We start from the raw sequence: 14,380 nt of genomic DNA on the forward strand, positions 1-14,380 counted from the left end.
TAATAGTGCGGAATAGTATTAGTACTTTATAAATACTTTAGAAATAGCATAAATCACTACTTCCGGTCAACGGAAATAACTCAAAATTTGACAGAAGGCAGACAATTAGAATTTTTACTTACAAGTGACATTTCATTTATCTACCTGAAATAGTACTTAAGTTATAGGCTTTTGAAAATTTCAAAGTAGAAAACGTCCCACTTCCGGTTATCGGAAATCGCTCTAAAGTAGATACGGATCTACGATTTTGATATAATACTTAAATATGAAATTTCATCAACCTAGCTGTAACGGTACTCAAGTTATCGTGTTTACACACACATAGACACACAGTCACACAGACACACAGACATACGGACAAGATTGCAAAACTATGTTTTTCCGACACATGGAGCCCTAAAACGTCGAGATTTACAAAAATCTGGGTATTTTTTTCACGGTAACAGGACTTTCACTATACTTCGTATATACGAGAAAGTAAAAAACCCATGTAGTTTGCTTTCTTTAATTAGGCTTTCGTCGCTAAAATATATAAACTATCTTATAAGCGACAAGAGCCGTTACTAAATTAAGCAAATTGCACTTTTTTAATTTATTTATTTACAGTGCATTTAAAAGCTCGATGCTATAATTGTTATTATGTGTTTATTGTTTTTACTTTTTAATGATTCCTAATAAATAAAGTCGACACATCTGTATAATATGTGCTTTAAAACACAATTAACAGCACTCGATAGCTAAAAGACGAATATCTACCACGTGAAAAGCGGCCAATAGTGAACACAATTTAAATACCACAACGAAACCTATTAAAGCAATGCTTAATGCTTATGTAACACATACCATGGGTTACCAATCAGGGGAGATAATATATAATTTATTTGGTTACGGTACCTGTGGGACCGCAACTGTTGATGTATTTTCATTCTCTTCTGTGAGCAATGTTCCCCTTGTTCCCATGTCATGTGACCTCTGGAACTCTGGGTAGTTGTACCTGTGTCCATGGCATTCAAACCCCAGGCTGCGGGTTCAGCTGTCCAACTGGTTATGTAAACTTAATGAAGGGCTATATACTGTACATTACTGTACGCCTACTGTACACATACTGTACATGGATGTGCTGTATACGTATTTGCCGTATATTCAAAAGTCAGGATGTATCAGCAAAATGCGTCATTGTGTGTGTGCGTGTTATCTATCAGAGCCAGCCCATAAAAACACTACACATCAGTGGGTGACATCTCGCCACACCCCCCTCTGAGGAAGTGTTACACTTAATCTTGCTAACTCCCTTTAGTTTAAAAACTATATTTTCTACCCCTAATAGCCGTCACTGATTCGACCCTACTCAGGTCTCGTGAAAGCCCCTAGCTAGTTATCTCCCCTTCTGTTTTTAAAAGAGTAATCTATCAAATGATTTAATTTTGTTATCTCCCTTTAGTTCGAAAAAGATTAATTTTTAATAACCAACTAACATTCCCGTCACCACGCGTTGCCGCGGTCTCAGAAGAAAATTTGACGGCTAGTCACATGATAGTGCTGGGCAAATATAAATAAAAAATTGAACAAACGAACGAAAGAACGAACGAACGATATTTTACCCAACCCGCTGCGACCTCTCTTATCTAAGAAACCCATGTGGCAGTACACGATCTACAATGTTCTAACATTTTTTTTTTAAACTTCTAGAACAGACTTGTCAGTAGCGTACGCAGGGGGGGAGCAGGGGGAGCGGCCGCTCCCCCTCTGGCCATTTTCAGCAAAGTGGCGCCTTTTTGGAAACTTTTTGAACTCAAAGTTTTAAACAATGATATTTGTTAAAAAAATATTTTTGGTCGGCACATCTATGTAAATCACAAGATTTCTTTTCATGCAGCAATTAAGCATTATTGTACTAGTCTAGTAGTGTCTACGTTTACAACACGTATTAACAGCTGCATCAGTTTGCCATTCTAAAAATAACCATTACGATGCATTGCAATGTTTAAAAAACCGCTACGGGTAGTACCACTTGGCAAGAGGGGTGTTAAGTTTAAGGCAATTGTATAATGTATTTGCTTACATGGACCCCTCTGTAAACAATTTTTTGTCATAATACCACTGCTACTTATTTAAATCTATTTCTGTAATATATATTTGTGTAATATATATTTGTGTAATATACATTTGTGTAATATATATATGTTTAGAAAAGTCGTCTAAAACTGACGCAATGTTCACTCTGAGTTGGTTATCTCCCCCCCCCCCCCCACACACACACCTCACCACCACAATTGTGTAGAGCAGGGGTCTCCAAACTTTTCAGTCCGAGGGCCGCATTAACTATCAAATTTCAGTTCGGGGGCCAATTTCTTCCAGGCATAGTTTCTCAACCATCACTAACAAACGATTTTTCCTTTGACGAAAAGATCTCAGCGGGCCGGATGAGACGACTTCGCGGGCCGCATTCGGCCCGCGGGCCGTAGTTTGGAGACCCCTGGTGTAGAGTGTAGAGCGATTATTAATGTCACACCTAGGTATACACTGGGTTGGATAATTGACCTAAAGTGACCGGACAGTGGTGAATGAAGTTGAACCCACACCCCACCCCCAACCCACCCCGAACTGATCTGTTAAGTACATGTAGAAAACCGCGTAATGATGTACCAAAGTACCATGCCGCCAGAAAATTAGCTTTTTAAACGTAAAACTCTGTGAAAATTGTTTTTGCAATTACCAGTAAAAAGGTGTGTGATCAATATAGTTATCTAACCCATACCTGTCACTATGTTTAAAAAAAACCCAAAGAAGCAGTAGTTACTTAAAAACACATGATCTGACCTAAAAGACCGATATTTAGTTAAATGTAGGCTGTTATTCCGAGTATTTTTAAATTACATCGAAAAGCGTGGTTTTATACCAACTCTGATTTTAAAAAATTTCATTATGCTGTAATACTTTAGCATTTATGATGACGATATATTAAATTCTGATTATAGACAAAAATATTTTGTAAACACGAATAGTGTTAAATAATTTCATTATATTCTAAATTAATTATTTATTGGTTTAGACATTTATAATTAAATGTGTAGATAAATACATATTATTTATATTAAGAGAGTGATAATTTCCCCTATTTCACTTGTCTTAAATAATTTCCCAGGAATTATTATGCAAGAAATTTTTTTTTTACAAGAATTACAAAACAGATTGTGTTACGTACATTGTTTTGGTTTTAGTAAGTGTATATATATTTTTTGTTGTTGTTTAGATTGATACAATTTTTTTTTTGTCGGCCTACATTGTGTTTTTTCTTATTTCTTCAGAGTGCTACTTTCAATTTATTTTACATCATAGCGAAGTAATGACATACAGTAGTAATTATATATATATATATATATATATATATATATATATATATATATATATATATATATATATATAATACACGTATATAGAACGTGTTAAAAATTCGGCGCCTTTTTTGCTCTTTTCGCTCCCCCTACAACGAAAACCTGGATACGCCTCTGAGACTTGTCAGTCTTTTCTTATCTTGGGGTTATTAAAGATAACATTCTAGAACAAGTTGTTGTTGGTTTTTTTAATGTTCTTACCGGTTGGCAAAATCTTTAATTTCTTTACATGACGCTTAATTACAAGCTGACATGCAGCTTATAATTAGAGCAACGTTTTATTTCTTGCTGTATATAAGTAATATCTAGATACATTCTTCCGGTGTTCGAATCTTCAGGTAGAGAAGGCGTGTCATATAAGTAGGGAGAGCAACCAAGCAAATAAATTCTAAACGTTTTTCTAATAGATGTGAGAATTAATTGATTTATTATGACTACTGCTTACTATTTGCCACATGGCTAATGTAAACAAAGCAAATACGTCAGATATAAATAATTTCATTCATAAGTTCGTTTGATGCGCAATTTCTGAGGCACACTGTTATTTAATTTTGAATGAGACATTTCCAAGCTATTTTTAAATCTTCTGTTAAATAACTGAAGAGGTTATTTAGTGCAAAGCATAAATGAGGCCCATGAAACAGTTTAAATAAAGAGAAAGTAAGTGTAAGTGTAAGTGTAAGTGTAAGTGTAAGTGTAAGTGTAAGTGTAAGTGTAAGTGTAAGTGTAAGTGTAAGTGTAAGGGTAAGGGTAAGGGTAAGGGTAAGGGTAAGGGTAAGGGTAAGGGTAAGGGTAAGGGTAAGGGTAAGGGTAAGGGTAAGGGTAAGGGTAAGGGTAAGGGTAAGGGTAAGGGTAAGGGTAAGGGTAAGGGTAAGGGTAAGGGTAAGGGTAAGGGTAAGGGTAAGGGTAAGGGTAAGGGTAAGGGTAAGGGTAAGGGTAAGGGTAAGGGTAAGGGTAAGGGTAAGGGTATGGGTAAGGGTAAGGGTAAGGGTAAGGGTAACGGCAACGGCAACGGCAACGGCAACGGCAACGGCAACGGTAACGGTAACGGTAACGGTAACGGTAACGGTAACGGTAACGGTAACGGTAACGTTAACGGTAATGAAAAATATGATAAAGAATATAGATAGATAAAGGTTAAGGATAATATAATTATTTTGGTTAGTATAATATTTATTCTGTAAAGGTTAAATGCACAGGGTGGTAGTTTAGGCCAGTTAATGGTTGTTGAGGCTTTTTCTAGTTTTCTGCTTTCAATGGAATTCAATGGAAGGCTCTAATATTACTATCGATGATGTGCATATCATCTCACATTTAATAGTTACTATGTGCTTGGTAGAGATTATGTGTGTGTGTAATGTTATGTTACACTATCTTTTAGTTGTCATTAATTTATTTTTAACTAGCGCACCCGTCTCCCGTTGTCGCGGGGATAGAAGAAAGTCTGACCAAATATATTAGAAGGATTTCTAAAAGTGAGTTATTTAAAATGTAAACAATGCCTGCGCTTGGATCATAGTTATCGGGACACGGGTTTACCTACACTAACGAATGAAATCCTTGAATGTACGTTAATAGCTCTCCGAAATAATGAGGGGAACTCTCAGGAGCCCCACAATAACACTACAGCACAGACGCAGCGTTGGCTCCTTAAAAATAACGAAGTGCCAACGTGCTAACAGGATAACTCAGTGCGCCACTTAGTCTCCAGAAACAATGATGCAGATTGCGTCATTCGCTAAAGTTACACAAATCAACGAGTTTTTTTTTAAAAAGTTTATTGAATTTGTGTAACAAACTGTGATAATGAGGAATGGTAGCTTTTTCTGCATGTTAATTTTAGTAGAATACAGATTAATTCTAAAAAAAAACATAATTTAAGTATGCTAAACGTCAAAAAAAGCAAGAATATCGTTGATTTTTGTAGTGGATCTTTGGACGTCAAAATATTTATATAAAATTTTCTATGGGAAAGATTCTATTCGATTAATACTACACAATATTCAAATCTGGCAGTTAATTAGATAACGCAAAACAACACTAGTTTTAAAAAAAATCAGATTAAATGTTTGTGTTCATAGTCACGCGTCCATGTCATGACCCATGGGCTATAAAACCGGGCCAGAGATATGTCGTTACACTGCAGCTCCAGAATACCATGAGGACCCTCGCTCTACTTTCTCTAGCTATCTTTGGCTGGTATGTTTAAAGCATATTTTTAAATATATTGTTTTTAATATTGCTAGCATGTACGGTCTTATTTGTTGTTGATTTGTGTATATGTGTGTTATTTTATGTGCGACTGTTTGTGTAGTTCTTACATTTTTCGTCATTTACTTCAAAATTCTTTGACCAAGATGTCTGTGTTTGGGTATGAAATGTGTGTATTAGTTTGATGTATAGTTATGTGTACTTGATAGTCATGTTCTTCCTTCTTATTTTCTTACATTACGTTAAACATTTAATTTGATGTACATGTTTATGAAAAAAATAATTACTTAGAAAAAAGCTTAAAACTTTAACCATACAATTAATGTGATTTACAGCGTCGTTGCCCAACCTGGCGGCGGTACCAACTACGACAACCTTTTTCAAAGATACGCCGGAAGTGATAACCTTTTGCAGAGGAATGAGTTTGACAGATTCTGGCTTCACTTTGATGACAACGGTAAAACACTGAGTCTGTTGAACTCATCTTGAAATCGTCTTCTATTGGGTCAGTAGGTTAGGGTATAGTTGGTCATCTGTTCAGTAGGCGTGGGAACAGTTAGACATTGGTTGAGTATTAAAGATGGTGGAGCGGAATTAAAGAATGTTGTATATTGTAAAAATGGCGTTGGGAATCGTAAATCCCATCCCAAGAATTCATTTTGAAGAATTATTAACAATTGGAGCTTGCAATAATTTCAATAAAAATGTAAAACTTATCCAAGATAAAACATTGCATTGTAATACATTTACATTTGCCTTTTTTGTTCTGCTGGATTCCACATGTACAATAGCTAACGCTATTTTATTTTCCGATGTCAAACTAGTGATGATACCTGAAAAGATTATTTTTTTAATTGTGTCTTTTCAAAGCAATTATAAACTTTTCCTCACAGCTGACGGTGATGTGACCAAACAAGAATTCGACCGGGGATGGAGACAGGAAGGTTTCCCTAACCCTCAAAACGCCCCACTCTACTTTCTTGAGCTGGACAGAGTCGCCGATGAGGTCCTCAACTCTCTAGACTTCCCACACATGTTCCACCTGTTTGATGAAGATGGTAAGGAATTGTATCTTTACACTAAACCTACTATAATATACATAAAAGCTAATTAAATTGTAAAGATAAATCACTACTTTTAAAGTTTAATCTAATATCATTTCAGGTAATGGCGTCGTCTCAGAGAGAGAAGCCAGATATAATTGGAACGCCTATTTCGATTAAATGCCAAGTTGGTTTATGGAGTTTTAATCGAAGTATTATGTTAACATTTGTATTACAAACTTTTATTTATTTTGCTTTCTCTATCTGTCTTTTTTATTTTGTTATTTGCACATTACGTTAGCTAAAATGGTACATTGTAAAAAGAAAATATGTTTTGAAAATTAACAATATTGAGGTTTTTTTTAATTATCAATGTATACTTTAGTACAAAAATGAACAATTTAAAAATATTACACAACGGCGATCAAGTCGAGTTTTTGTTTTTACTATATGCATGTTTTCCACAAACATTTTACATACATACATAGACAGAGTGTTCATTTAAGCTTTATATACTGGACTAGCGATCCACACTCGTAAGTTCGGTGTGGTATCAGAAGAAAGGCTGTCGCAAAATTTTAGAAGGATTTCGTCGTTACGTTAAAAAAAACATGTATTTTTACATCATGATTTTGCTTTTCTAAAAATGAGTTATTTAATATTAAACAAAGAAGACGCTATATATTATGGATTATAGTAGTTGGTGCGCCGTTTTGTCTACACTACCGCCCACACGCCAAGGCGAGCTATATGAAAGCCTTGAGTGTAGGTTGATCACTCTCTAAAATAATGATGTAGAGCATACCTCGGCGGGCACCCTGGTGGCTCTCGATATGTTCTGGTTACAGCACAGAAAGGAGGTCGGGTACGGCCCCTGGCTCAGTTTAAGCATTGAATGTCGTTATTTAATGTAAAACCATATACTTTTTCGTGTCAAGGGTTTGCCCACACTACCGCAGATCACACAGCAGGACGAGTTGTATGAAAGCCTTGAGTGTACTTTAATCACTCTTCTTAAGATTGAGTTAGAACACATTTCGGTGACCGCCCTGATGTCAAGGAGCCCCCGGTTACATGGGCGTGGGCACCGCGTACAGCTCCTGGTTTGTTTTAATCATCAAATTTCTGTTGCCACAGTGTCAATACTGATTCAATCATTGAACGACTATAATGCTACAGCTTATCAATGTTCTATGGCACTCTTTAAAACGAATATATGCGCCATAGCGCTAAAGGGAAACTCAGAGGGTGCTGGCAAATAGCGCGCTGCGGGGCGCAGAAGCACGCACCTGGTTCGATTTCACAGCCTATCGCACTTTTAAACAAACGTAGGCGCCATAATGTGTATGGGGGAGCCATGTGCGCCAAATCGTCTCCTGTTGGGGCGCCGGAATAGACGCCTGATTTCATAAAGTATGTTGCCCATAGTGTCTTTAATGCATAGCCTTTTTTTTTTAAACTAACGTATTCGCCATAGTGCTCTTGCAATCGCCTAAGCTGCGCTTATTGCATTTTTACTGCTAAATATAGTAGTACATCTTACCATCTAATCAAGACGCCCAAATAACGGATACCAAGTGCAGCTATAGCCGCTCTGGAACTCTAAGCGCCAAACCGTTTATTTGCAAATATCGCACCCTCTCAGGCGAAACCCATGATAAGTTTCATTTCTTTTTTGCACAGAAACTTTGTCGGGAGAATTCTCATCAACTCCCAAAAGTATCATAACATGCGGATAAGCGGTTCCAGTATAAAAGATGTATCGATTGTAATAGATGACTTGTGGGTGGTTAGTATCATAACATGCGGATAAGCGGTTCCAGTATAAAAGATGTATCGATTGTAATAGATGACTTGTGGGTGGTTATACTTTACTTATGTGGCTTAGTTAGCTATGCAATTGTAATTGTGATTCGTGGTCTGTAATTCCGAGTGTCTTAGTAAGGTGTTTTAGTTTGTTTAAGTTTATTATCGCTTGAGTGTATCTTCTGTCTAACCTAGCAGCGCTATTCAGGGTTCTGATGTAGTATGTTGTTTTAATCAAACTGAGCTATGTCTTTTCGTATGCTTCTTTTAAGCTTGTTCTTTGTTTTAAATTATTAAAATTATTATTTTTTTCATTGCAATTATTTACTTTTCCTGCCATCTATTTATATTATGATTTCGTTTTAATATGGGGTATCAGAAAAACGGCTTTCATTTTTTACTTTCTCGTACATACGAAGTATATTGTAATCGTGCAAAAAACATCGAGATTTTTACAAATCTCGACGTTTTACACCTCACTGATACGGAAAAAACATAATTTTGCAATCTTGTCCGTATGTCTGTGTGTCTGTGTGTGTGTAAACACGATAACTTGAGTATCGTTACAGCTAGGTTGATGAAATTTCACATATAAGTATTTTATCAAAATCGTAGATCAGTATCAACTTTTGAGCGATTTCCGATAACCGGAAGTGGTACTTTTTTAACTTTGAATTTTTCAAAAGCCTATAACTTGAGTACTATTTCAGATAGATAAATGAAATTTCACATGTAAGTACAAGATCTAATTCTCCACCTGCTGTGAAATTTAGAGTAATTTCCGTTTACCGAATTTACTAATTTACGCTATTTCCGATTTCTCAAAAAACGCATGTAAATTTATAAAGAACTAATAATATTGCGCACTATTATGCACATTCATTTGGCGTTCACTTGGTGTGCAATTCTTTTTTCTACGAGATTTTTTTCTATTTTAAAAACTTTAAGTATTTAAAATGGAGTTCCCATCTCTTGTTGTTTTATATAAGAATATTCGAGAAAGTTTAGGGGAGATCACTCCCGGTTTATCTTTCCCTGTGTTTTGGCGCATACAATAACGTTTGTTATTTCTGTTCTGTCAATATTTAGTTCGATGCATGTTAACCTGCTCTATTTATTCGTGTATGTGCTTTTGTTGTTTTCTTTATTTGGGAAGTTTTACACAAGTCTTATTAGGTGACAGCCAACGTTCGCCAGGTGTCAGCAGTTGTCAGTCAAGTGTCAGACAGGTGTCAGTAGCAACACTAACGGTGACACAGCTCGTCATTTTATCGTTATATCGGATTAAGCTTCGCAGATTTCACCAATTGCCTTAAAAACTCATTTAGCTCATAAAAAGAGCTTATGTCTATATATATTGTCACAGACTGTATTATTATGTATCTTTATTATATTGTGTTTTGCATGAATGAAGAGTACCTGGCTAGCGGAAGGACTGTCTGAGCGATCGTCATGTGTTTTTTCATGTTTTTGGGTGAGATCGCTCATGTACGTAAGGGGAGAGAATGGACCGTATAAAAGGGAGAGCAAAAAGGTGAACGGGTGTTGTGTGCTAGGACTTGGGACTTGAACTGTGGCAGTGAATGTAAGATGTCTCCATGACTTGGAGTCGTGACTGTGACTGTACTTGTTGAGTATCTTCTAATATGGATTTACCATGAATAACTATGGATTTATCATTCTCACTGTATATAGTGTAAATAAAGTCATCATTTGAAGTTGCCACTATTGCTTGTATTCCTGTGTGAAAACTAACCCACAACAACAAAGAATTCATGTTGTTACATATGGTGACAGAAGTGGGGGCAACACCAGTTGCTATATTGTCAGAAATGGTCAACATTTGTTACTTTTTTGTTGGCTGAAGTGGACGTATACTCAAGTTGTTACACTGATGTTGTTACATTGATGGATTAGATTGAAGTCAGAAATCTTCAACGAAGTTACAGTGTTACCACAAGTGATCAAAGAATTGTCACATTATTATTGTAAGCAGTTTTCAACGTTTCTGAAGTGGTCTTCCACTGTATGCCAGTGATCAACGCTGGTATATCAAGCAAGTACATGAAATTATTAATAGTTATCTACAGTCAAGTCATCAACGTGATAATTGTTATCACATTATTTTCGACATTGTCTCACCAATGTCGAATAAATATGTAACAGATTACTGTTACACCTACAAATGTGTGTTTTTTTTTCTATTTGGATTTAGCTGTTCAAGTTTTTTCTATATGGATTAGCTGTTCAAGTTTTTCTACTGTGGATTAGCAGATCTAGTTTATTAATTGTAAACTGTTCCTAAAGATGTCTTATCTAAAACTGGACAAATTTCTACTCTGTAACAGGCTACTAGAACTATTTTGAATTTTTTCAACTTTTTGGAATCAACAAAGTGAACTATTTTTGGACGTATATATGTACTATGAACTTTTCTTGGATTACCAGATGTCTGTAATCAACTAAAACAAGCCAGAAACCAAGAAAGGGTATTGGTAAATTAATTAACACTTACCTATTGTTAACTAATGAATTTATATTTTATGTCATAAATAGAAAATATATCAAAATGTTATGTTTTGAAGAATATCTAGCACTAGCGAGGGCGCAAGGCATTAAGAAGATGAAGAAGCAGATAGCCTGGGCAAACACTCGATTTGACAGAGACATAGAAAAAGCATTAGAAGCATGGGACGAAGAAACAGGACGACCCCGACTAGCTCATGGAAAAGTAATAAGAGAATTAGATGATGAGATAGAAATAGTGTGTAATAGATCAAGAGCTATTACAGACATGCAAAAAGAAGAAGAAATGTCAGATGGAGATAAAGTAGAAGAGACTGTACAACTAAAAGGAAAGCGAAAAAAAAGAAACAGAAAACAGAGATCTGATAAAAGGGCTGAAACTTTGGAAAAACAAGTTGGCCTACATGAACTAGAATATAAACAAGAACTATTAGAAATGAAAGCTATAACAGTCACAAATGAACCAAAATTAGAAAGTGAACAGACAGAATTTAAAGCAGAACTTGAAGAAGTAAATATTGGCAACCTTTGGAATGAAGAACTAAGTAACATAGTCCAGGAAGAATTGAAACCCAAGGAAAAAACAGAGGTTGAACTTAATAATGATTTAAAGGTGACAGATACATTAGAATGTTTTAAGATTGACTCTTTATTGACTCAAACGCAGGTACACGAGAATATTATTGAAAGTTGTATCGTAAGTCCATCAGAGAATGGCAGTCAACAAGAAACAAGTCCATCAGAGAATGGTTGTAAAAATGATTTAATAAGCCCATCAGTGAATGGCAGTGATGATTTAATAAGTCCATCGGAGAATGGCAGGAATCATGATAAACTAATGATGATTAATGAATCAGTGAACTTAATAAGCCACAATGAAGAGAACGTACCTATTGAAGATTTACTTCGAAAAGTGGAGTCAAACTATAAAGAAGATATACTAGAACTCAAGAATAAATTTAACAAAGAAATGGAGAAATTAACACAGAAATTTATGTGTGAATTAGAATCAATAAAGAAGCACAAGGAAGTTAAGAAAGATGAAACAGTAACTAGAAACTACAATGTCATTAATGCACAGAATGAAAGTAAAAGAAATTTAGCAAACTATGAATACAGTCAACATGTTAATAAGAATGTCATTAATGTCATTAATGCACAGAATGAAAGAAAAAGAAATTTAGCAAACTATGAATACAGTCATCATGTTTATAAGAAGCCGAAATCTAGATGTTTTTACTGCGGAAAAACAGGTCATTACCAAAATCAATGTTGGCATAGGTTGGCAAATCAGAGAAGAAACAATTATGTACACAGAAAGTCATGTGAGAAATACAGTAATTTAAGGAATAATGTATCAAGTTCAAATCAGAATAACAAAAGTGTGAATAGGTATACTAATGGAAGTTACCGACGCAACACATATTATGAGAGGCCAAAGCAATGCCATAATATTTATATTGAGTTGGTTGATGAACCAAACGAATGTACACAAAGCAAGATAACTACTGACGTTGTTCAGAAACCAGAGGAGAATATTAAAACAAATGAAGTAACACAAGTTACACGAAATCTAGGAAATGATTATGGTAGCACAGCTAAAAGCTACAATTTGAGGGAGAGATGGCATACCGGTCATCGTCAACTGCACGAGAACGATTACTCATGCTATAGAGTTAAACAATGATGCTAAGATTAAATTATCAATTGACAGTTTATTAATATTATACAGTCTGTAACTGTAATATATAAATATCAAATAATGTGTTTGAGTAAACATAAATTGTGTACTATATCTAAAGAATGTAAACTGTATTATGTTAAACCTATTCTATACTATTAATTAACAGGGAATAAAGTAAATAAATAAAAGTTAGAGACTATTTATTCCGCATAACAATAAGACGGAAGTCTCAATGATGAATTGTGTATTAGTCATTACCTGTGGAAGGCAGGAATGTGATTGTATTGTGACCTAGATGTGTCTGAAATGGGTCAACTAGGGGAGACAACAAAGTATATTACTCATGCGTGGTAATAACATGCCTTGATGATAAGATTGTTTTTTACTACATAGGAATATTTAATTCATGAGTTGAATTCATGTCTTTAAGTATTTTAACTATGTGTTATGTTTTGGAATTAAGTCCTGTACCAAATTAGTTTGGTATATTATTTATCCCAACTGATGTAGTTTTTTTACAGTTACTGGGTAATTGAAATGTTTTTTTCTCCTATGTGAATGTATATTGATGCATTAAATATTACATATAATGCTTGTACATTTAAAGTTTTTGTTCAAAACACTGACATATTTTAATTATCACTGATATAGTCACTACATACTGTTGTATTTGTATGCACTATAAATTTATGACTACAAGTGCTTAGTCTAAAATGAATATATTTTACTCTACTTTGAATTGTACACAATTTTTTGTTGTCTGGCACATGATCCTGCCCTACCAATACTGTATTTATAAATTTTGTTGTCTGGCACATGATCCTGCCCTCCTAATATTGTATTTATAAATTTTGTTACACAAAATTTTATTCGAAGGGGGGACGTGTCACAGACTGTATTATTATGTATCTTTATTATATTGTGTTTTGCATGAATGAAGAGTACCTGGCTAGCGGAAGGACTGTCTGAGCGATCGTCATGTGTTTTTTCATGTTTTTGGGTGAGATCGCTCATGTACGTAAGGGGAGAGAATGGACCGTATAAAAGGGAGAGCAAAAGGTGAACGGGTGTTGTGTGCTAGGACTTGGGACTTGAACTGTGGCAGTGAATGTAAGATGTCTCCATGACTTGGAGTCGTGACTGTGACTGTACTTGTTGAGTATCTTCTAATATGGATTTACCATGAATAACTATGGATTTATCATTCTCACTGTATATAGTGTAAATAAAGTCATCATTTGAAGTTGCCACTATTGCTTGTATTCCTGTGTGAAAACTAACCCACAACAACAAAGAATTCATGTTGTTACATATATATATATATCTATATACTACTAAAAGTCAAGTTTGTTTACATGTTAGAATATTTATTTGTTTGTTTTTTTGTTTTTTTGTTTTTTTTGTTTGGCTGATTGACTATTGCGCATGGTTGCACTCATCGTGGAGAGCTGTAAAATAGTATGTAGGTAGAGAAATTTTTTTGTTTTAAGACAGACTGTTAATCACACATTTATTTAAAGACGTTAATTAATTTATTGATTTATTCATACGTAGAGTAACCCTATTTTTTTAAAAAGTTTAGAACGACCACTACACTCGGCGGGACCGTGACGTCACAGTTTTTTGTTTACTCTTTAGTACAATAAAATGGCGGCGTCTATCGAAGAAAATTGTGTTCCCATTCAAAAAATTAACGCGTTCTAAATCTAATTTTC

The 14,380-nt window shown here is 35.0% G+C and overlaps 1 protein-coding gene across 1 annotated transcript; it reads left to right on the top strand.

The window, feature by feature from the left end:
* The first annotated feature begins 5,517 nt into the window (after positions 1-5,517).
* Positions 5,518-7,071, top strand: LOC131930895 (uncharacterized). Its single transcript, XM_059287557.1, has 4 exons — positions 5,518-5,594; positions 5,942-6,063; positions 6,500-6,664; positions 6,771-7,071. The coding sequence occupies exons 1-4, from the start codon at positions 5,554-5,556 to the stop codon at positions 6,827-6,829; spliced, it is 387 nt and encodes a 128-aa protein (XP_059143540.1). The 5' UTR covers positions 5,518-5,553; the 3' UTR covers positions 6,830-7,071.
* Positions 7,072-14,380: the final 7,309 nt, after the last annotated feature.

Source organism: Physella acuta, unplaced genomic scaffold, assembly GCF_028476545.2.
Source record: "Physella acuta isolate Inbredline_101_S28 unplaced genomic scaffold, ASM2847654v3 ptg001864l, whole genome shotgun sequence".
NCBI lineage: Eukaryota > Metazoa > Mollusca > Gastropoda > Physidae > Physella > Physella acuta.